At 44.7% G+C, this 22,065-nt stretch overlaps 1 protein-coding gene across 27 annotated transcripts in view; it reads left to right on the forward strand.

The window, feature by feature from the left end:
* Positions 1 to 22,065, forward strand: part of NRXN3 (neurexin 3) — a 1,373,290-nt gene that overhangs the window by 372,045 nt on the left and 979,180 nt on the right. For 16 of the 27 annotated variants that reach the window (XR_012639977.1, XR_012639978.1, XM_074956036.1 and 13 more), the window contains 3 exons: positions 9,257 to 9,558; positions 14,652 to 14,675; positions 16,371 to 16,532. Coding sequence is in view for 25 of the 27 variants with exons in the window: in XM_074956036.1 (XP_074812137.1) it covers positions 9,257 to 9,558; positions 14,652 to 14,675; positions 16,371 to 16,532 (488 nt within the window). In the remaining 2 variants the exon portion in view is untranslated. The remainder of the gene's footprint in view (positions 1 to 9,256; positions 9,559 to 14,651; positions 14,676 to 16,370; positions 16,533 to 22,065) is intronic. The other 11 variants (XM_074956032.1, XM_074956033.1, XM_074956042.1 and 8 more) reach the window with 1 other exon arrangement.

Consider the following 22,065-nt stretch of genomic DNA (forward strand, 5'->3'; position numbering starts at 1 on the left):
TGCTTTGTGCCATTTTGCTTTGCATTTTGCTGAATGATCCCATGACTTGAGGGGTTTCTCTCTGGAGATAAATCTGATCATTTAAATCACCACATTTTAGAATGATGCAGGTGAGGAGAGTAAAAGATAAGCTGTGAGAAATGCAAAGCCAAAGAAATAAAAAAAAACAGTTATTCAGGACTGTGATGAGAATTCACCCTTGTGCTGTGGCTGGCAGGGAGAAGGGGCTTTTAAAGTTTTTATCCAACTCCCATCACCGTGGTATCTAAACATCAGCTCCTAGGAAGATCAGCAGCAAGTGCCCACCCTTCCTGTGAATACTGCTTTGTATCCCTCCCTTCCAAGTCTAAGGGGCAGCAGGGTAAAAGGCACAGAGACTTTTATGTCAAGAGGCAACCAATGGGATATCCAGGCTGGTGACATTGCAAGGGCAAAGGGAACAGAAGGGAAGAATAGATATGAGGCTGGAGAGGCAGAACTGATGGTGGGGACTGGGGCAGAGCAAATATGGGGGTAGAATTGATGTGGGGAGTGGGACAACAGGATTGTTTTGTGGGGTGGGGCAGAACTGATTGCTAGGTGGGGGGATGGCCAGATGTGGGGGTGATGAGACACCTCCACACTTTTTTCAGACCTTTTTAGCATTGCCTCTCTCCAGCCAACAGCCAAAAGCATCTCTCTCCATCTAAAAGGCTTGGAATTTAATGTTTCCTCTCAAATGGGAAACTGCAAAATCTCACACAGATAACAGCACAATCATCCATGCTTTGCAAACAATGAAAAATCCACTAGAACAGAGATACCCAGCACACACTCTTCTCTGGACAGCTTCCTGGAGCTGTGTGAAATTCCAACCAGTTGATGCCAGGGACTAGTAAAGCTATTAGCTGGCCACTATAAAGATTGCTTGGCAATTCCTTGTTTTCCACTGAAGATGCATTAATGGCTAATGCCCAGTGGGAATTATTAATAATTACTTAGCACTTTTTATCCAGTGGTTTCAAAGGACTTTACCTTCATTGTTGTTATCTTCATAAAACAGATAGGAACGAGTGGGCTTTTAACAGGCAGAGACATCTAGCTTTTCAGGGTAGTGTGTACAGCAGCTGCCAAAGAAGGGCAAGGAATGACTAACATTAAGCAATAGGAATTCTTTGGGTGGAACATAATGAATTTAGGGCCCTTCCCACTGTAAATCATGACACTCTGGTTAGAATGTGCTTCCTCTCCAAAACGGTACAGAAAATAAATTGCCTTTTGAGCTCTGCTTGTAAGATATAGGGCAGACTGGTGTGAATCTTGCCCATCCTGTACATTTTAGGATGGGATCCCTAATGGGATCTTAGTTTGGGATGATTCATACCCAAATTCTATACTCAATTTGGAATTAGGATCCAAGATCCACACATGAACTAAAAACTGATAAAAAACAAAAATAAAACTTTTATGCCCATGCCTGTTTGAAGTAGTTTCAGAGCAGAAAATACCAGATGAATGACTCTGTGCATAGAGTATGGATTGAAAGCTTCATATCAAAACAATCTGTACAAATAGGGAGTGTAAGTGAAACATCTTGGATTTTCTCTGCCCTATTTTGATGGATCTGCAGTTGATGCCTTAAATTACTATTCAGATTTTTAATATACCCTTCTCCTTATCCCTTGCACTGATGGCCAGCAGCATTCTATCTAAGTGACCGTTACCTAGGGAGGTGGTAGAATCTCCTTCCTTAGAAGTTTTTAAGGTCAGGCTTGACAAAGCCCTGGCTGGGATGATTTAATTGGGGATTGGTCCTGCTTTGAGCAGGGGTTTGGACTAGATGACCTCCTGAGGTCCCTTCCAACCCTGATATTCTATGACCGGGAGACTGGAAGTGAGACCTATTAATATACCTTATGTTGAGCTAACAGTCACCCCACCTTCCCAGAAAAAGGCCATTAAATGTGTATTCAATGCTTCACAAATCTGTGGCTGTGGGGAAATGACTTAGTCATAATGATTGCATTTGACTCCTGACCTCAGATGCTAGCTATTTTGATCAGAATTACCTGCAGGTATATAGAGCGTGTGTCCGACTTGATTGTAACACATTTCCTTCCTTCAGATCAGAAGTGACTAGGCAGAGAAATTACCATAGTAAAGAATGTTAAGCTCTTGGCTCTGACTACTTCAGAAGTGCAATCAATGTCAGTCCTCTATGGCTGGGGTGGCTGTCTATTAACATAAACATGGGTATTCCTTGGTGCTGTGTAAATGTAGGTGTGTGACCTACTCTCAAACATGCTTATGTACACACACAAATGCTCTCACAAGCACAAATATACATTAGTTATTACCTTCCTTGCCACTCCCAGAGAAAGCTCAGATTTTTATGGATCCATCCCGTGAGCCCCTCTTGCAAGGCTATTAAAGGGTCTAGGTGGTGTTTCAGACCTCACACTGCAGTGCTATCACTTGATGACGTTATGGGTTCATGTCATAACATGATGCTCCTGCTTCATGACCTGAGGACACAAACATCAACACACGATTATTTCTCAGGGGTAGTTGTGACAGGAAATAATTTTTTCTTCTTCCAGTGCTGGTCCGTATCTGTGTTCCACTCTTGGGCATACATGCAGTCCATGTGTCTGAGACTGAGAATTCTTGCGAGTAGCATCCGTTGCACTGCACCCGTGCCCCTAGTCTCTTCATGCTCGGCACTGAGGGTACAAGGGAGTAGGAGGTGGAGTGCTGACCAACCATCTCTTCAGTTCCTTCTTACTGCCACATGACCTGAGATGGAATCCTCTAGTGTTTGGAGCTTTTCCTTTCTCTGTAAATATTCCTGTAAATATTCACAGTTGTATATTATTCTTAGTTTTTTGCAATTCGTGTTTTGATAACTCCAGAAAGTTAGTGAGAGAATCCCTACCCCGATGAACCCTCCTGGCCTCCTGGTGTGGGACTCAGATTATACTCAGAATACTGGGCTTCAAAAGCTGTGTCTTCTGTCCCTGCTTCATTTGGGTCAGCGACAACAAGCAGCACTGCCTCAGAGAAACTCATCTCTCTGCTCAGTGTAGTATCTGCCATTCTTTTTCCAGCAGAACATGGCAGGTGTGAGAACTTTGGCTTTGGAAGTACCTTATGGAGCATGCAGTGAGGCCTCAGTCACAATCAGCTGGGGAGAGCTCCCTGTACACTGATCAGAGTCAGCAAGGAGTGCATCTCCTAGTACTATGCCTGACCCCGGAGTGGAGAGGGGCAGAGAGAAGGACCCTTTGGTTAGCCGTCCCCATGAAAGTAAAAGTGTCCTCATGCTCACAAACACAAAAACAGATCCTCTCCTAGACTTTCTAAGAGGAGAGATCCCTCCCTGACCCCCTCCAAGTAGAGGGAGATGTCATGTCCAAACTATAAAGGTTTAGGTCATCCAAAGCCACATGGGCGAGTTCAAAAGACTCGTAGAGCAAAACTCCTTCAGTAACAGCCTCTGCATCGACCTCAACACTGATTGCGGTGCCACTTAAAATGAAGCACCGGGACCTGAAGGACTGGGAATCTTCAGTACCATAGAAATCACATTCAGTGTCAATACCATCCTGGCCCCATAAAGAATCACCTTCTGCACCTACTCCAACGGTACAGGTGAAAAGATACAACCTCCAAAGGTGCTGGTGACTTATACCAGTTCGGACGATATCTTCGTCCTCCTGGACCCACAATTTTCATTGTTATCGAGACTGATCCTCACCAGGGAAAGAGATAAATGCCTGTGGGAATATAGGACTCTGGAAAAAAGTCCATCCTTTGTCCTGACCATTAGCTACGATTTCCTCTCAAGGGAACCATCAGCACTGCTGATGGACCTGGATCCAACCTTTTCATCTTTGGAAGAGTCAGATATTCCTGTGGAACCAGATTCACTTCCACCCAGGGAATTCAGCCCAGACAGGGGATCGAGAATCTCCTGGAACCAGCCGTGGGCACACAGAGAGGCAATAACAACAGACAAGTGGTTGTTGGATATCATCCATTCCAGGTATACCGTCAAGTTTCTCTGTGCACCTTCTTCAAAACCCCCTTCCCCTTTTCAGGAACGTCTCTTATGAGAGAATCCTCCTTCAGGAGGTATAGTCTCTTCTCCAATGGGGAGCAATACAGCAGGTACCCCCTGAACATTGTGGAAAAGGCTCCTGTTCAAAATATTTTCTTGCCCTGAGAGGAAAGGAGGCTGGAGACCCATTCTCACCCTGTGTCAGTATTTTTATTCACATGTTGCAATTTTGTATAGTTACATAGACATCGATAATACCATTCCTAGAAAAAGGCACATGGTTCACAGCTTTCAGTATGAAAGACTCGCACTTTCATGTGGATATTCACCCCTCTCACAGATGATTCCTCAAATTGTGGTGGACTCCCAACACTATTAATACAGGGTGCTCCCATTTCGGGTTAGCTATAGCTCCCAGAGTCTTTAGAGAAGTGTTCTCAGCTCAGACAAGCCAGCTCCACCATCTTTCTGTACTTGGAGTACTGGCTTCTGAATAGCAGGTTTTGCCTCGAAGCCTTAACGTCAACTTCGTCATTGCTTCACCTTTTAGCATCCCTGGGAATCTGCATAAATGCGGAGCCGCCTACCCTGACTGCAAGACAGTTCATAAATTTATAGGAACGACACTGGATTAAATCAGGGGTGAGGGCCTACCTCCCCACTGACAGATTTTGCACCATGGACACTCTGATAGATGTAATTACACACAACCTTCATTACGTGAGTTTGGCTGTTCCTTACTCTTCTGGGGCATATGGCGCCATGTACTTATGTGATGCCATTCACAAGACCCCATCTCCTTTACCTGTAAGCTTGGCTCCAAACGGTATATGCGCTGAGCAAGCACAGCATGAATATTATAGTGACAATTCCCTCTGAGGTGAAGACCTCTCTGGCTTGGTGGAGAGACCCTGGTTATGTGTGTATGGGAGTTCTCTTTCACACCTGACGAGACCATAATTACAGACATCTCCCTGATAGGTTGAAGAGCCCACATGGATGATTACACAGCACAAAACACTTGGACTCCTCGGGAAGACAGAATACACATCAATTTTCTGGAACTGAGAGCAGTAGGAGAGGCTTGCAAAGCGTTCCTACCATTCATACAATCCCAGCATGTCCTGATAATGTCAAACAACATAACTGCCATTTTTATAGAATAAAGCAGGGAGGAGCAGTCTCTGTTCCCTTCCATCCTGGTAGTTACCTCATGTTCTACGGAACAGTCAACTAGACAGGGCACAAGTCATCCTCATTGTCCCCAGATGGCCCAGACAGTTCTGGTTTCCAAGCCTCCTACCAGTGTTATCTCATCCATCTATTAGCGTTTGGACCTTTCTGGATCTCTTGATCCAGAAAAATGGCAGGGTCAGGCATCCCAACCCCAATGCTCTTCATCTCATGGCTTGGTATTTGATGGGTGTCAAGCCTAGAATGTTCCTGCTCTGGGGTGGTGCAAATCAGTCTTTAAAATATCAGAAAAGTTTCCACCAGAAAATGTCACCTTTCCAAGGGGAAACATTTCTCTCTCTGGGCTCAGCAAAAACATCTCTCTCCACAGACAGCCGAAATATGTTGGACAGTCTTCTTACCCTTAAGATGAGGCAAGCTTTGAACTGCTAGCTACGTGTTCCATGTCTCACCTGTTAATGAAACTCCCCTTTCTCACTGCTGTCACTTTGGCCTGAAGGGTAGGTGAACTTAGGGCCTTAGTGAATGATCCACTGTACACAATAGCCTATAAGGTAAAGTCTCACTATGATTACACCCAAAGTTCATCCCTAAAATAGTTTTGGAATTTCAATGAACGAGTCCATTCACTTACCCGTGTTTTTCCCGAAGCCCTGGGCCTTGGGTGAGGAGCGAAGACTTCATTCCCTCTGTGTGTGATGAGCATTGGCATTCTCCTGTCAGAGAATGAAACAGATCAGGAAGTCATCTAGACTGTCTTGTTGTCATAGCAGAACGAGTATGAAGGCAAGCTGTATCTCTAAGGGCATATCTACACTGCAGTAAAAGACCCGCAGCACCAAGTCTCAGAGCCTGGGTCAGATGACTTGGGCTCGTGGGGATCAGGATGCTGGCCTTAACATTGTAGTGTAGATGTTGAGGTTTGGGCTGGAGCCCAGGCTCTGAAACCCTGGGTCTCAGTGCCTGGGCTCCAGCCTGAGCCCAAACGTCTACACTACAATTGTTAGCCCCACAGCCCAAGCCCTGTGAGCCTGAGTCAGCTGACCTGGGCCAGGTTCGGCTGTGCTGTGGGTCTTGTATTGCAGTGGAGTCATACCCTAAGCGGATCTCTAGCTGTATTCTACTCTATTATCCATTCACACAGCTTTCTCCCCAACAGGGGGTAAAGGCTCACTCTACAAGGGCACAAGCATCCTCAGTAACATTGCTTCCAGAGGTACCACTGCTTGACATTTCCAGGGCAGCTATGTGGAGCTCCATCCACACATTGGTGAGGCTTTACACCTTGGTCCAGGACTCCGCCACTGATGCATCCCTTGGGACAGCAGTTCTGCAAGCAGCAATATTATAGAATCATAGAATATCGGGGTTGGAAGGGACCTCAGGAGGTCATCTAGTCCAACCCCCTGCTCAAAGCAGGACCAATCCCCAACTAAATCATCCCAGCCGGTATCCTTGCACTATGCGCCTCTCTAAATGTGCTCATCAGTCACCCACAGTGGAATACAAATAGAGACCAGCACTTGAAGAAAGGGAAATTAGTTACCTTATTGTAACTGGAGTTCTTCAAGCTGTATGGTCCCTATCTGTATTTCACTTCTTGCCCTCCTTCCCCTCTGCTTCGGACCATGACAGGATTTGTGGTAGAGAAGGAAGGGGAGAGACAGTCAGTCCGCCCTATCCTTATACTTTTGGTGTGGAGCATGAGGAGAGGAGGGGTTCAGCCATGGACCAACAGACACTACTTGTAGGAATTCTCCAGTCTCAGGTGCATGAAGTGTGTGCATACCCCAGAGTGGAATACAGATAAGAACCACACGTCTAGAAGAACTCCAATTACAATAAATTAAGTAACTTCCCTTTCCCTCAGTCTCTTATTAAGGGGTTCTGCTGAATCTTTGCTTGGACTAAATGAGACAAAATGAAGCAAAGAAGTGCTGCTAATGTGTCAGTGTGGCAACAGAATGGTCTCCTGCCTAATGCAAGAGACATGGGAGTGACTGCAGTTTGATTGTGCCATCCAGGAATTTCACATTCAGCCTTCCATTTGTGGGTGGGATTCAACAAGATTCCACTGTGCTGATAACGTGAGGAGCCATGGAATGTGCATCAGTCCCCTGAATACCCTGTTTACAATGTGCTACTCACTCTCAGCCATTTTGCAAGCTTCACAACCCACATTTTGTATTGCCCCCCTATACTTGATTCAAGTTGAGTGGCTGACTCTCCAGTCACATCTGAGCGTGTTATGTGCTGTGGCAGGAACATCACTGGATTTGGCTGCTTTACTGGTGGATGAAAACGAGCAAGAAATCTTTCAAGAACATTGATTCTTAGTTATTAGTCAATGAAAAAACCCTAATGGTTAAAGAACAGTTTGTCAAAACCAGTTAATTATCCATGTGAAACGACCTAATACACAGCTCACTCCAGCTTTTATATTTTTTAAAAAGCACAAAACTTCCTCCTTTTTCAACTCTGCTAGATGATTAAAAGAAGAAGAAGAAAAAGACATTTCTGAGGGACTGCAGGAGACAGGGAATTGGTGGTGTGAAAAAGGCATTTAGGTTGCAAGTTGGATTTATATGTTAGTGTGTCCTCTAGAGTTGCTATCATCCTGGTTTTACCCGGACAGTCCAGTTTTTGGCTTCTGTGTCCAGCTGCCATTTAGGGTTGCCGGGTGCCTGGTTTTCAACTGGGAAGTCCAGTTGAAAAGGGGACCTGGCAGTATCTGTTCAGATGTACTGACTGGACACCAAAAGTCCAATTACCATTGGGTGGGGGGACACTCCGGGTCACTAACCGGCTCCAGCTGGGGCTGCCTCCTACATGCAGGCAGGCTCCTTGTCAGTATGCAGCAGCTCCTGTCCCAGTCCCGGAGCAGAGGGAGCCCAGCGGGGGCAGGAGAAGAAGGTGGAGATGATCCAGTGAGTGACGGGGGGAGGAGGGGAGAAGAACGAGTGACGTGGATGGAGCCTTTGGGGAAGAGGTGGAGCAGAGGCAAGGCCTTGGGGGGAAGAGGTGGGGAAGGGGTGGTGCTTTGGGGGAAGAGGCAGAGCAGGGGGAAGGACCTTGGGGGTCTGGTTACCAGCAATTAGAAATGTGGGAACCCTACTTTCCTCTCTGCAGAGCTGAGTTCAAATGCTGCCTCCAGTCACCAGAGGAAATGAGTTTGCTGGTCATGCCCTAGTGTACTGTACACACAGGAAATTTGGGGGTTTTTTGCAAAGAAAGAGAGACTTTGTTGTGTGCTGCCAACAATCCTCCGTGCTTTATTTTGCTCTGCAAAGAGATGCATCTGCCTATTAAGGATTCTCTAAGTAGTGTCGTCCAGCAGGCAAAGATCTGTGCTAAGTACTGCAATTAGAAGTACCTAGAAGAGTTTACTGCTACCCTGTCCATTTCAGATCGGTGTCAGTGTTCTGACCTGGATTTCACTGTGACTTTCAAAAGGAGAGAACTTGAGGCAGTGACTCATTTTACCCCTTCAGTATGTCCTTGGAACAAAGGGACAAATCAACCAGAATTAGATTCGATACCATCTCAGATATACTCCCAACAGCAGTTCAGGCGGGTGTCTGGCATGGCATTACCAGTATGGTAGTGGTCAGAGGCACATTATTCACTCCTTTTGGAATCTTTTTGGGCAGGTGGTAGTGTGATGGTTACATTGGAGGTCATTCCCTCATGCTTCTGATAAAAATGTAAATTCATTTGTAGCACAATTGTAAGTTTTAACATTTACCTTCTTCTGGCCACTATTGTGCTACCTTGGAATGTCTTCCATGGAATCAGTGCTGTCTGCAATGGAAGTGGAGCCAATATATTGATTTTAACAGGGATTGAGGACCCTACTATTGAGTCTGTTGATAGCTACACTACAACAGAGACAACACAGTCCACAGGAACAACAGAAGAACACTAAGAAAGCCATGAGATTTTTGAGTAGTTTAATAATGATTTTAATTCTGTTCTTAGCAAGGAAAATACTAACCAGCTCTCTCTCTGTTTCTTCTTTTTCAGCGAGAGATGAAAATGTGGCCACCTTCCGTGGCTCAGAGTACCTTTGCTACGACCTGTCCCAGAACCCCATCCAGAGCAGTAGCGACGAGATCACCCTCTCCTTCAAGACGTGGCAACGTAACGGGCTTATCCTCCACACGGGCAAGTCAGCTGATTACGTCAACCTGGCTCTGAAAGACGGCGCGGTCTCCTTGGTCATTAACCTGGGGTCCGGGGCCTTCGAGGCCATTGTGGAGCCTGTCAATGGCAAATTCAATGACAACGCTTGGCATGACGTTAAAGTGACGCGCAACCTGCGGCAGGTAATGGTGAAGGAGTGAGAACGCCAGGAAGGCTTCTCTCTAGTGTTATCTGGGCAGACATGGGGGCAGGTGATACAGAAATAGGGATGCTCGGTGAAGTACATCAAAGTGTTTTTACCCTCCCAGATGTCTCTCAGTTATCCAATGGACAATGAAATACCAGTAGTCAATGGGAATGTAGCCCAGTTGTGATATCTCCATTTCCACTTATTCATTTTTGTCTATTTTTCCCCAGTTTGATTTAATAATAAAACTTGTGACTTGACTTTACTTTCATCTCCCTTTTCCTTTTCTCTTTTTTCTTTCTTTCTTTTATTATGTCCTTAATTACATTTCAATCTTATCAGTAATATTCTTGTTGCATTTAAATACTGTGGGAACAGAGTGGTTTTTTCCACAGCTAACTGTTTAATCCCCCACCCTTCGTCTTCTTTATGTTTTGTTAATTGATTTAACCATTGCCATGATGTCATAAGTCTAATTCTTAAAGTGTTTGTTTCTTCCTTTACTTTTTTCTTTTCTCTGTGTGTGTGTGTGTGTGTGTGTGTGTGTGTGTGTGTGTGTGTTGGTTATTTTAACTTTGTAGCTTGGGAGTTAATTGGCTGGAGTCTTTCCGAATCTCTTTGTTTCTCTGTTCTTTTTTATTTTATTTTTTTCTGTTCTGTGATCTGTTTTATTGCTTGTGTCTCTGCTGATGAGACTCTTCTGTTGACTGTGAGGACTGGAAAAATGGAAGGACCAAAAAAGAAAACAAAGAGAAAAACCACAAACGCGCCGCTTTGGAATGGCTTAATCTGATTCTTGTCACTGTAACTTTACAACTCTTCCTGTCACTTTTTTAAGCGGACAGCTCTGTCAGGTGATGTCTTCGCTAGTCAGCTAGCCTTAAAATATTGAAAGCTCACTCATGAAATCTAAATGTGTGTATAAATAGATAAGATAAAATTAAATAACATTGCTTTGGAAGCTGGTGAATAGATCAAGTCACTTAGGCCCATCCACTGCATGACAAATGAGGTTTACATTATGGATATAAACTGTTTAGTGTCTTATTGATTGGTAAACACTGTGTAAACAGCTTGCAAACTGAGATTTTAAATCAGTTTACATAAACAGTGTGATCTGTCCATTTGCTTGTTAATGTGAATGTTTACACAAATCCTCATGGTGTTATTCCAGTTTATATAACTTTACTGGCTGAGAAAGCAGCCTTTTTGGAACATTTACACTAGCTAGCATAACAATGTATATGGGATAACAATCCTCTTGCTTCACGTCATAAACCAGCGAGAGCCTGACATCAGGAAGAATCTTCACCCATTGGTGTGTTAGTGCATAATTGCCCATTATGGGGATTTTACACCTTCTTTTGAAATATCCACTGTTGGAAACAGACTAGAGAGAGATGTCTAATACATTACAGCAATTGCCATGTTTCTACAATATCCAAGATGCCGTGTTTTTACATATTCGACATGTCTGTGTGTAAACTGGAGGATTATATTCAATCAGACCAAATTCTGTTCTAAATTACATGCGACAGCAGGGTTATCACTGAAGTCAAAATTTGTCTAGTTCTACTATTTCACATGCAGTTATAAATTTAATTTCTTATGCAGTGGATGGGCCTTAATGATCCTGTTTCATTAAAATACTCCCATCGGTCCAGTAGAGGGAGATACAGCTGTCAGTCTGGAATGGTCTGAATATATCACTTTATTTATTGGTTCCATTTTATTTATTTTTAGATGTTTTCAGAATGGATGCTCTCTGAATATCTTTTTCTGGTTTATAGGCCATTTTAGCTAATGGTACTTTTTATTTTTCTGGGAAATCAGTTTTCAACGTCAAAGAGCAGCCAGAGCAAAATGCATCCTTGCTGCTTGCCAGAGCTGGTTTAGATCTTGAGGAAGTGGTGATGGGGAGGGTTGGCAGTTGGAATTATAAATGGGACTCTCTCTCTTTAAAAATACCTCTCTAGCTGATATCTTTTATTTTCTGAGTACACAGTTGAATACAAATAACACTAGGTCTTTTTGGCATGGGTTAGAGCAGCAGCATGTTCTCGTCACTGAAGATGAGGCAGAGCCTGGCATTTTACATTATATTCTATACATCCTGTTTTGTCTGTTCACAACATTATTGTTTGGTCCTGAATTCTGAGAGGATCCTGCTTGATTGCCTAGTAGCTGGGATGTTATAGCAGGGCTGTTTCATTCTTTTTCAAACCACCAAGGAGACCAAACTCTTAAAAAAAACAAAAAAACAAACCAAAAAAACCACAGTGCAGAGGTGATTAAAGGCTCAGTCATGCAAAGTGCTGAGTGCTCTTAATTTCTATTGACTTCACTGGGAATTGAGGACTCCTAGAATCTGTCTGGACTGCAAAATAAACACAATTCAACAACAGAATGATTTATAATTCATTAATATCTGCCATGAGGGATAGAGAGGTATTATCACATTCAAGGTGCAGGGGCCAGAATTGGTTATGGCCACTATACACCTTCATCATACCATGGTCTTATGCCATAATAAAACAGAGAAGGAGTGCCTTGTGGTAAAAGCATTGGAGTAGGACTTAGGGGATCTGAGTTCTATTCCTGATTTTGCCACCGATTTCCTGGGCGTGTCACTTTCTTTCTCTTTCCTTCAATTTCCGCATCTGTAAAAGACAGCAATACTAATACTTACCTATCACATAGGTGGGTTGTGAGTCTTAATTCACTGATATGTATGAAGTGATTTAAGATCTTCTGATGGAAGGTGATATAAAGGACATAGTGTATATTTTTACATGCAATATATCATCTGCTCTCCATCACCTCCAGAGTATATATGTGCACAGAAGACTAGTATAGTATCGTTTTTTTAGTATAGAGAAGACAGGTGGAAGAGCCTTTGCTGGTTCTGAACCATTCCCATAGTTACAGCCCTGCTAGAGAAAAGGGACACAGAAGAGTTACTCTGGGCCCTTAGATTTTATAAGAAACTCCATTGCCTACTCATTTTTGACTGAAAATATTTACATTGGGGGGACATACATTTTCCAGAAAGCAAATAGTTATTTTTTTCAAATGAGACTTAGGAAAATCTAATAATATAATCCACATCTTAAATTATGCCATTTTTAACATAATTTTTTGACCGTGTTCCTGGAAATTAGATCAGAATTTCCGACATATGTGGGAGGCTTTGCCCAATACTTTTGGTTGGTCGTTACATGTTTTGTAACTAAGGTATGACAGTATCAAGTCCTTTGTTTTCTTAGATCAAGCGACTAATGCAGTAGTTAATCTCTTCAGAGAGAGTGACAGACTGTGAACTCAGAATTTCCCTTGAGCTAATGTCAATGTAAAACTTTTTATTTATCTTCTTTCTATTATAGTTAACACAGATCTCTGGTTTTGTCTTTTGGGAAATGTGTAGCAGGGACAGGATTGTAGCTATCTTTCACCAGCACTTTCAGAACATGCATGGGGGGAAGTGCAGTCTAGTGGTCAGAATGGAGACTGGGAGTCAGGATTCCTGGGTTTTATCTGCAGCTCTGTCATTGAGTCACTGTGTGACTTTGGGCAAGTCACATTCCCTGTCTCTGCCTCAGTTTCCTCATCTGTAAAATGGAGATAATAATACTGCTCTGTCACACAGGTTGATATGAGGCTTCTTTGATGAAGGTTTCAAAGTAGTTTGAGATCCTTGGACAGAAGGCAATAAGTGCAAAGTATTATTATCATTCATTCTCTAAGAACAAATAAAATGGAATTGGGACATAATTACATTGTGTTGCAATTCCACACAATTTCCTCCAAGCAAATCAGTCTCCAAGCAAATCAGCCTCCTAAATCAATCCAGGACTCTGAAAAATGTCCTGGAAATCAGTAGCAGGAGGCAGGACAGCTCCCATTGTGTACATTTTTGGATCTGTTTTTGCCTGTTTGGATCAGAATGGAGCACTGGATCCTGGGCCATGAAGTCTCCACTGGCTGCACTGTGGCATTAACAACTAAGGTGGCCACACTGCAGAGATTCCACCACAGGGGCCTTGGGTTCCTTGGTTGTAAACACATGTACAGATAACCTACTTGGCTTCCACACGACTCTAGAGGACATTTAAAAACAACCCCAAGGTTCCGTTAAACCAACTGGGTTTTACTGATAACTGCGTGATCTGGTTCCCCTTTATTTCATTACCAGCACTTAGTTGGGTAGTGGAGGCCAAGCCTGCAGCCTGAGACCGTTGTAGGATGGGGCCATCTAGTAATGGAGACGCAGTCTTAGAGACAACAAGAGACATGCTAAATGCTGTCAACCTTTTGCCCCTGCCACCTCAAATGTCTGACACAGGCAATTTCTTCATCGGTAAAATGGGTTTAACTCCTGCACCCCAGGTGAGCTACAAGTGGACATTGGCAATCCAACCACATGTGTTTTGTATGTCTTTCCTGAGAGTCATGAATTCACCTGTTCTAAAGAAATCTGCAAATAAAGGGACTGGAAGGACAGCCCCAGGGCTTTGGGCTCATCTTCAGCCAACAGCTTCCAGGCACGGGAGATTGTTCCTTGCTTAGGATAATTCCGCAATACTTGAGGGTAGCAGAGCTTAGAAGAGAGGCAGGGAAAGAAGGATGGGGGTGGCTGGGAGAAAATACTTTGCTGGGGTCTCTCTTGAAAGGAGTGGACGGTGTGTGTATCTGTGGGGAGGAAGGGGTTGTTGGTGGGGAATACACCCTGATGGGCTTTTGAAAAGTAAGTATTGCGCAATTTTAATTTTAATCCAGTTCTGGATGAGTGGTGCTAAAATATATATGGGAGGCAGGGAGAGTAGGCAGTTCCCTTCCTCTTTACAATCTACAAGGCATGGTTTCCCATAGAGTCCTGGTCATATTGTCCTCTCTTTCACTCTGTGTGTGTCAGGCGCCCCACGCCTTTTTTTGAAAGACTAACACTAGACCATTCATGCAATGTGTCATTTTTACTAACCAACTAATGTACTAACACCCTAACGACTCATCTTTGCTTTTAGTTATTTTAATTAACAATCGTTCTGTTCACGATTTTTTAATTTCCTTTCTTCCCCCTTTTCCGCAAAGCACTCAGGCATTGGACACGCTATGGTAAACAAACTACATTGTCTGGTAGATATCATTCTTATTGTCTCTTTTTTTGGGTTTGCCGTGTGTTACCCGCCTTTTCCTCCCTTTACTCCCCTTTTCCCCCCCACCTTTATATTTACTTCCTCTTTTGATTTTCTTTTGATTTCACTGTGAACACCTTTTTTTTCTCTTTATTTTTTAAAATATTTTCTTTAAGAAAAAAACAAAACAACAAAAACAAACACAACTGTTCTGGAAATGGGGTTTGGTAATTTCTTTCATTGGTTTCTTCACTTCCCTTTTTCTTTTTGTTTTTCACTCTGATGATTTTTTTCTCTCTTTTGCTTTTTAGTTTAGCTTTCTTTCTTTCTCTCTTTTTGTTTGTTTTGCTTTTGACTCTCTGAAGGTTTTTATCTCAGAACCATTGCAGGGCCTCTAGTTTGTGTGGTGAAGGCTCTCTTTTTCTCTCATCCTTTTGTTGTCGCAACGGCTGTTGAAGGCAAATTGGCCAGAGCTTTCCTCTTTCTTCCCACTTCTCCCTATCGCTCTCTCTCTCTCTCTCTGACTTTCCACCTGCCATGGCCGAAAGGAGCTCAGCTGGTTGTTTGTTTCACTACACATTCTGCATGGCATGTCCACGTCTGGTGACTGTCCCTCTCCTATTGGCCTCTATCTTTTTTCCTCCATATCCCCTTCTAACCACTAACAAACCCTTCTAACCTTTAAACAAAATTCATATCACTTTCACTTCCTCCTTTCCCTCCTCCCCCTCCGTTCCCCCTTCACCCTCCATGTGTTTTGGGGTTTGGGATTTTTGAGGTCTTTTTTGTTTTGTTTATGATTATCTTGTTTTCTGTTTGGTTTTCATTTTTGATGATTGCATGCAAGTGTGAAATAGATTTTCTTTCTCTCTCTCTTTCTCTCTTTATTTACGGGCTCCAGATCTTATTGGCATGGGCCTGTCAAAGTGCGGTGTGTGCACGCTTTGCATTTTCTCTCTTTCTCTTCTCTGCTCCTCTCACACTTGCTGGTGTGTGGTTGATTTTATTTTATTAGTTTTTGTTAATTTCTTCCTTTCATATTATTAGTGTGTTGGTTATGATTCAGCCAGCGCTTTTAAAATTTAATTTGTTCCTTTCTTTGATTTTGCGGTGGTGGGTGGTGGGCGTGTCTCCCCTTAGGTCCATGGCATGCACATCCATAATGTATTGAAAGTGAGATCCTTTCCCTCCATCCCTCCCCGAATGCATGATTGTCAGTGTGCCGTGAGCAAATAAAAAATAAAATAAAAAAACAAAAATATCAACTTTGACTTCAGTAGTGTTTTTTACTAATGACTGAATAATAACTAACTAACTAACTAACAATAATCATTAATATAAATACTAATTAATCATAAAATCAGCTAAGACGAACAATCTCTTCTGAGGACAGTTCCATTTTCTAGCCTGATTTAGTGGAGAGCCTCTTGACGGATGGAACGCCTGCTTGGCTTGGGAGCACTAAGGTAACAAAACAGGGGTGAATAGAAGCTGGAGTGCTTCTGTTGTGGGCAAAGCAGACCAGAAAATGGAACTTGGCTGCACTAAAAAAACCAAACCTCACCAAAACCTTAATAAAAGTGATATAAAACATAGGGGAGGCGACTTGCCCTTCTCAGAACTGTAAGGTCATTGCTGGGAATTTTTTTCTTTGTCCATTATATCCCTTGAACAGGTGACAATATCTGTGGATGGAATCCTCACTACCACGGGCTACACACAAGAGGATTACACCATGCTGGGTTCAGATGACTTCTTCTATGTAGGAGGGAGCCCAAGTACAGCAGATTTACCTGGATCACCGGTCAGCAACAACTTCATGGGCTGCCTCAAAGAGGTAATTTTCTTCTTTGACAACTGCTTTTTGGTTCTTGTTCCCCCCAAATGTTCTGTTTCCTGCCCTTCGTTACACCCTGAATGTCTCTCTGAGGTTCTGAATCTTACCCTGACACTGCAACAGCTCTGTGATCACATACACAGACAAACATGGCTGTCAGCCAGACACAAGGCATTAGCGACAGAACCCCGGATCTTGGGTTCTAAAAACCAGGCCTCTGTTGCTTGAGCTATTGGAAATCTTTCTGTAGCTATCTGTGTCACTAAGGCAGTTATTTTCTGTAGGTTGTCAGCCACTTGAGAGCAGCGGTAAACACATGTGGACATTGGGATAATATCCAGAAAAATAAGGCAAATGGCCTTCCATTGCTAACTAGCATTTTCTGTGGTGAAAAAAGAAAATCACAGTCATCAGAAAATTCAATGTCTTGTTAAGTGACTAGATTTCACACAGGAGTAGGACTAGGAGTCGTAAAAAAAAAAGAGTAAAGTGACAGTAATAAGAAATAAAGACATACAATGTTACAGGTAAAATAGGATGACTGGTGCTTTTGTCACTCTCGTGATGATCATTAAAAAATCAGCACTTGCCAGCAGTCTTCTACCCAGAGGGATCTGAACATGTGCAGTTATTTCTCTATGCTTGGAATAGGAATTGCTGCAGTTATTCCAGTACCCTGTGATAACTGTTGATATATGTTGACTTTTTAATGGAAAGCATTGTAAAAGGCCTTCCTGCTGATGGTTTCTTGACCCTGTGTATCAATGTGCATGTCACTTTGTTGCAGGCTGTCTGCTAAAAGACATAGATTTTGAACCAACTGCCCTTGACCACTTCTTAGAGAGTTCATAATAAGGATTGCTGGTAACCAGGGTCCCTGTGCTACTGTGCAATGTGAAGTGTTGTGGGCGGGTTTCTTGTATTCTTGCTGTAGTATGTCTGATTTTGTTTTCCGCCAGAGGTGCCATTGAGCCCTCTGTCTTTGAACATTACAAGTATCAGCAGATCTGATCAAAGGAGAGGCAGTGGTGGGTTTTCTTGCAGAAATCATGTAACTGGCCATGTTAGGTCACATGCTCTTCTGTAATTGCCTAACAACTCTGCCATCTCACAAAAGGGCCACATGCAGTGTCAGACAGGCTATTCTCAAGAAGTTTTATGTTGTCCTAAGTGTGTTGGGCTCTGAATGATGCCCCCTCAAGGTGTTGGAACTGCTGTCTGCCTTAATCTTCTCAATCAGGAGATGTGCACTGGTTGTTGGAAAGAGGGATCTGGTCTGGATTAAATCTTATACAGAACATGAAAGTGCCCCGCTGCATGAGAATGTTATCTGTCTGTGGCAGGCATCACATCTTTGTCTTTACTAGAAAGAGCCTAGGGCCTGATTTTCATAGGTACAGAGCACCATTCCTCCAACTGAAGTCAATGGGAGTTACCATTGCTTAACACCTCTGAACATCAGGATTGTAACTTACTTGTAGGTGCTGTAAAGATAACAGTAATAACAGCAGAAGAGTTCTGTAGTGCGGCGGCTGCCCCACTCCAAGGTAAAAGGGATTGAGAGCAGCTGAGGGAGGCTGGTGAGGAGCTGACCACAGGTGTGGCCAGCTCAATTAGGCCCAGCTGGCCCTGATAAGAGGGCTGGGGGCTACAAGCAGGGAGGAGTCTCTCCATCCTTGGAGGGAGAAGGCTCTAGCTGCCTGGGAGAAAAGGGTACTTGAAGCAGAGCAGAGCAGGGCTGGGGAAAGGCAAGAGGAGCTGGGGAGCTCCAGCCTGGAAACTCCACAGGCTGAGGCCTTGTGCAAGGCCTAAAGAGGTGCAGTCTGGGGATAGGTAAAGGCAGCTGGTCCAAGCCCCTTGCCGATGGTGTGTGGCCATTACAGACTGCAGTTTGCCCCAGTGAGAGGGGGCTCAATGATGACTGGCATTAGTCACTGAGGCAAGGTAGGTATAGGGGGCGGGGGTTCCCTGGAGAGGGGAAACCGTGTGTGCAGTGGGCAGAACCTCAAGGGAAAAGGGCACCGGAGTCCGGGAGAGAGAAAGGGCCTGAGGCAGGTGAGACACCGGCCAGAGGGAGGCGCTCTGAGGCTGGAAAGAGCTGATGACCAGCAGGAGGTGCCGCACCAGTGAGTCTTCGCTGTGCTACAAGTTCATCTCTGAATTTTCATTTGGGCAGAGAAAGTAATGACAAGAAAATCCCCAGTAACTTTATTAGTATATATATGGTTATTTGTGTTTTGGTAGTACACACAATGTGCTACCCGTACACACACATGAAGACAGCACCTGTCTCGTTAAGAAGATGAGCAACCTAATGGGGATGGAAAAGAAAGGGAAAGCAGACAATCAGTATAGAAATGTTTGTAACTCCCATTCTACTAGGTAGGGTGACCATATTTCCCCTAGGGTGACGGCCGGGACAAGGCTTAAGGGACTGTCCTGGCCAAAACTGTCCTGCTCACCCTACTACTAGGCAGCGATAGCAGATATGTATGATCAGCCTGGACTTACAGGTTGGGTTAGTTTTGACTTATAGTCTGTTTAGCGGCAACTTGGTCTAATGGTGAACACAGTAATGCCTCTAGCACTCCTGAAGATGTGTGCACACAAGGTATGTCACCCTAACTCTAAGGGCATTTCAATACCTGCTGTGTTCTAAGGAGAACAGGAATCAGCCAGAATACAAACAGTAAAAATTTCTACAGCAGGGTGTTAGAGGGAAAAACTTTTTCGGGAACACATGGGAAAAGGGAGTCCTCTATAAAATAAGTAGCTTTACCAGTTAACACCTCTCATATTCCCAGCCAGCCATGTGTCATCATTGGTCCTACTAGGATATACACACACAACTGACAGTTCTGAAAGTTGTAAGCAGTGTTGTAGCCATGTTGGTCCCAGGGTATTGGAGAGACTTCTGTTGGTGAAAGAGACAAGCTTTTGAGCTACACAGAGCTCTTCAGGTCTGGGAAAGATACTCCAAGTGTCACAGTTAAATACAAGATGGAATAGATAGTTTAGCATAGTTAGCACATATTCTAAGGGACCACTCAATGTGGAGTGGAGAAGTGTTAATATAGCTTTGAAACTTTACTATGCAGCAGAAAAAAGCTAACTCTAACCCAGCACCCTTTCCCCATTTCCCCTGCCGCACTCCTTGCCCTCGCCCACCATTGATACTCACCATTGTACACGAAACAGGATGGTGGCCATGCAGGGTGCTCAGCACACATAGAAGGAGAAGAAAACTGGCACGAGGACCCAGGAGGCGGTGTCCAGCTGCAGAGGCAAGGAGCTGGAGCAGCCACCCTCCCTCACCCAGCAGAAGTGGCTCTGTCTCACACCCTTGCCTCCTCCCGACCCAGCTTGCAGGGAGAGGGGCTGAGCGAGGTGGAAATGTGCCAGGGGTGGGGGAGGTGCAGCGTGGTAATTACAGAGCACCCCTACCCTGCCCTCCTGGCAGGCTGAGCAGAGCAAGCTCTGGGCTCATAGAAATCAGGGGTGGGGCACTGGCACATGACCCTGCATGACCCCCCACTCATTGTCTCTGTTTTTGGTGGGGGGGGAATGCTCTGCCTACCTACCCAAACTATGCCCATGTGTGTGGTTGACTGGTCAGTTTGTAACTCTGGTGTTTGTATCTCTGAGTTTCTATTGTACCTATGCTAAGAAATCTGTTTCACCTTGTATTTAACTATGACACTTGGAGTACCTTTTCCAGACCTGAAGAGCTCTGTGTAGCTCAAAAGCTTGTCTCTCTCACCAACAGAAGTTGGTCCAGTAAAAGATATTACCTCATCCACCATGCCTCTCTACAGTTCTGAAAGTTCTACTTTTCTTCAGCTCCAGTGCTGGTAGATAGGTTTGACAGTAAATGGCAGCTAATGGCTAAAAAGCAGTCTTAAATAATTGCATGGCTCCAGACCAAATGACACAGCAAGCTGAGTGCATCCTAGAAACACACAGTCTAACACAGACAGCCTGTCTGAAGTTCAGGCTTTCTGAGCTCTGCATAAAGCAAAATCCAGTTCCTAAGCTTTCCTTCCCACAAGATTCTCCAGAGGCGCTGACTTTCTAGTGTGCCGGGGGTGCTCGAACCCCTGGCTGTACCCTAGGCTCCACCCCCACCCCACCCCTTCCCCCTAAGCCTCCCCACCGTACCTCTTCCTGTCCCCACTACTTCCCTGCCCCACCTCTTCCCACCCCGTTCTGCCCCCTCTCCCGAGTGTGCCCCCCCTCACTTCTCCTTCCCCCCCTCCCCCCAGTACCTCCTGTACACTGCGAAACAGTTGATCCAAGGCGGGTGGCAAGCACTATGGGGGAGGGGGAGGAGCTGATGGGGAGGGGCTGCTGGTGGGTGCTCAGCACCCACCATTTTTTTCCCAGGGGGTACTTAGCACCCATGGAGTCGGTGCCTATGTGATTCTCTGAACCTAAATAACATTGGGTACCACCAAAGCGCTGATGCGGGGGAGTTTGAGTGTTACGGAACAGGGACATGCCGGTCAGGTCGCAACAGGCAGTCCACTTCGCCTCCCCACAGGAGTGGGAAGGGTGCTCTTTGAGGAGTGGATTGTTCTCTCTCAGTATACCAGGCAATGCTTCCATGGACTGAAAAAGTGGATCAGAGTCAAGTACAAGGCAGTTTTTGATGTGGAACCCTTCACCAAGCTTTGTTTTCTCTTCTTTCCCTTGCCAAGGGAGAGAGAACTGACTGAAGGGCCTGCAGAATGACAGTGAGGGGCTGCAGAGAAGAAAGAACTCTTCTTGCTCTGTCCCCCTTCCCCCACACTGCTGAAAGGGAGGAGCAACAGGCTACAAAAAAGCAAATGTTTCCCCTTTCAGAGAACACAGTGGCTGGGGCAGAGTGCTCCTTTCCCCTGGATAAGTACCTACAATGCAATACCTCTCTGAGGAGCAAGAAATTCCCAGAGATGCAGGGGGGCTACACCGTGATAGTTATTGGATCGTAAACACCACCCGTCAGCCCAGCCATGCTTCATGCTAATCCCTTGTAGGTGTTGCAGCAGAGGTCTCCATCCCGCTCTCCCTGTGCCCTCCCATGGGCAGCTTATTGAGAGGCTGAATCTCCCAAGGAAACAAGACGACTTAAATGGGAAGTGGGGGTGAGGCACTCTGCACATGCTCTTAATCTCTAGGGCCTCAGCTAGGTTGCTTCTGCCATATACTCTATTTGTGGTTATCTCATCCCCACTTCGGGTCAGATAGCAGATCATGGAGACCATAAAGCTGTGTGGGGGTAGAGTGCGTCACTCTCACTGTCTGTGGCTGGGAAGGGCTTTCACATGGAGCGGTGACTGGTGGTGAGATGAGGGAAGTGCCCACAGTGTGGGCAGCAATAGCAGGGCTGGACCTGAATATGGTCTCTGTGACCCCAGTCCTCAGGTGGGTTGGAAACAGCCCCCAGGGGGAGAGAGAGAGTCTCTGCTGAGGAAACCAGGCTGGGATGTCCATGATTAATGGAGTTAACATGGCCTTTTTCTTGATTTGGTTAAGACAGAGCATTTCCCATACT

Source organism: Natator depressus, chromosome 6 (assembly GCF_965152275.1).
Source record: "Natator depressus isolate rNatDep1 chromosome 6, rNatDep2.hap1, whole genome shotgun sequence".
Lineage (NCBI taxonomy): Eukaryota > Metazoa > Chordata > Testudines > Cheloniidae > Natator > Natator depressus.